A 1,758-nucleotide genomic window follows, 5' to 3' on the forward strand; every position below is an offset into this window, starting at 1 on the left:
ATGAAAAAACTAGGCATTAATTACAACAAAAAAGACACGCATTCACACACACCCACACACACAACCAATACTGATTTTTGGCTTGATCACAAAGAAAGGAACATCATATTGAGCATGGCCGAAACCGAGAGATCTCGATATGAACAACGAGGGAGCAACAAATTGGACATAAAACTCGGTGGTGGAAGCGGCGGCGGCGCTGTTGGAGTTGTTGTTCTGTTAGGCGGCGCGTTGGCTACCGCAGCCTTTGTGTTCGGCCAAAAGAGGTGGAGCTCCGGCAAGCATAACCGCCGCCGGAATTCATCAACTGAGATCGACGAGAAGAGAGAGAAAGAGCATAAACACATAAGGTTTGTGTGATTTGCGAGGATTTTTTGTATATGATTTCGAAGAGTTGTTTGTGTTTATGGTAGATTTTTGTGTAAATCGGAGATTGATTTTGTGCAGGAAAGGGGGAAAAGGAGAGGTTCAGTTGGAAAAGGTTTCTGCTCACAGCTTGAAAGTGGTAACTCTGTTTTTCTCTGTGTTATTTTAATTTGGTTATGCAACTGTGAAGAATACATATATGATTTACGAGCGTGTTTATATGATAATTTTGAATTGAATTTGATCAATTTACTTACTGGAAATTTCAATTTACGAATTTCTTCAGGATGTAGAGGCAGAGGCAATTTCTGATGATGGCTTCGTAATTGTCAGGCCTTCACCAGAAATTCCTTTGTTGGGTAAGAAAGAGGAATTGGGCAAAGTTGTTTCGGATGATCTCTCAAAAGATGAGCAAATCTACATTGAAGATGATAGTGCAGAGGGAGAAAGTGATGGCGATGGTGAAATTACTGAGGCATCTGAGGGAGAAGAAGAAGATAATGGAATTGATGATAAGCATTTAGATATGGAAGTGAATGAAAAAGAATTTGTGGTGTTTTGCAGTGGTAAAGGAAGAATTAATGAGGAGAAATCTGTACTTCATCTATCACCAGCGAACATTCTCAACGCCGATAAGGAAGAGCTGATTTCAACGGAAGAGGTGGAGGAAACCACGAAAAATGGTAAAAGTGAGGAAGCTCCCCAAAATGTGGAGCTGAGTGAGAATGGGGATATGTTGCAGCAACCAGACGAGAAAGATCATTTGATTGATAACGGAGATGGTGAAGCTACAATGAGTGAAGTTGCAAATGGGGAAGTTGATAGCGAAGATGGTGTGGTTATGGATTATGGTTTTGATAGAAGGGGGGATTCTTCGAAGTGGGAGGCGCTATGGCAAGCAGAATGGCCAAAGAGGTCGTCTGTGGTGTCTCAGAGAGTCAAGCTCGTGAGCTACGAAGTGGGAGGGAAAGTTCGGGAAGATTCTGAGGCAGTGATCAATAAGTATGCGATGGAGACGGGGATGGTGAAGGAGGACCAAGCTAGTTCGACTAGGGTGAAAATGATGGTCTGGGCGCTGTCTGTGCTATCTTCGCTCTGGTGCTCCTGGTTCTTCGACCTGTCCTTTGCTAAGCTCTGCCTAGTCGTGTTCCTCACCGCGTTCCTGCTGGAAATCTACGGCTATTCGCTGATTAATCGCCAGCACGCTGCGAAAGGGGAAACTGAGAACTTGGGTAATATGTGATGATATTTAGTTTAGCAGAAGTTAGACTTGTCCTAAGATTGGAGGTGTTTGTCACTGAAATAATGTATTGGCAATTTGGCATGCTGTAATAATTCTTGATCAGCTTTGAACTTTGGCATGAAAAACACAGTACACACAGTGTGATAGTA

General features: G+C 42.9%; 1 protein-coding gene across 1 annotated transcript; it reads left to right on the forward strand.

Moving 5' to 3' along the window:
• On the forward strand, positions 1–1,758 carry LOC121753041. Its single transcript, XM_042148190.1, has 3 exons — positions 1–350; positions 448–505; positions 653–1,758. The coding sequence occupies exons 1-3, from the start codon at positions 1–3 to the stop codon at positions 1,607–1,609; spliced, it is 1,365 nt and encodes a 454-aa protein (XP_042004124.1). The 3' UTR covers positions 1,610–1,758.

The sequence above is a fragment of the Salvia splendens genome, chromosome 10 (genome assembly GCF_004379255.2).
Source record: "Salvia splendens isolate huo1 chromosome 10, SspV2, whole genome shotgun sequence".
Lineage (NCBI taxonomy): Eukaryota > Viridiplantae > Streptophyta > Magnoliopsida > Lamiales > Lamiaceae > Salvia > Salvia splendens.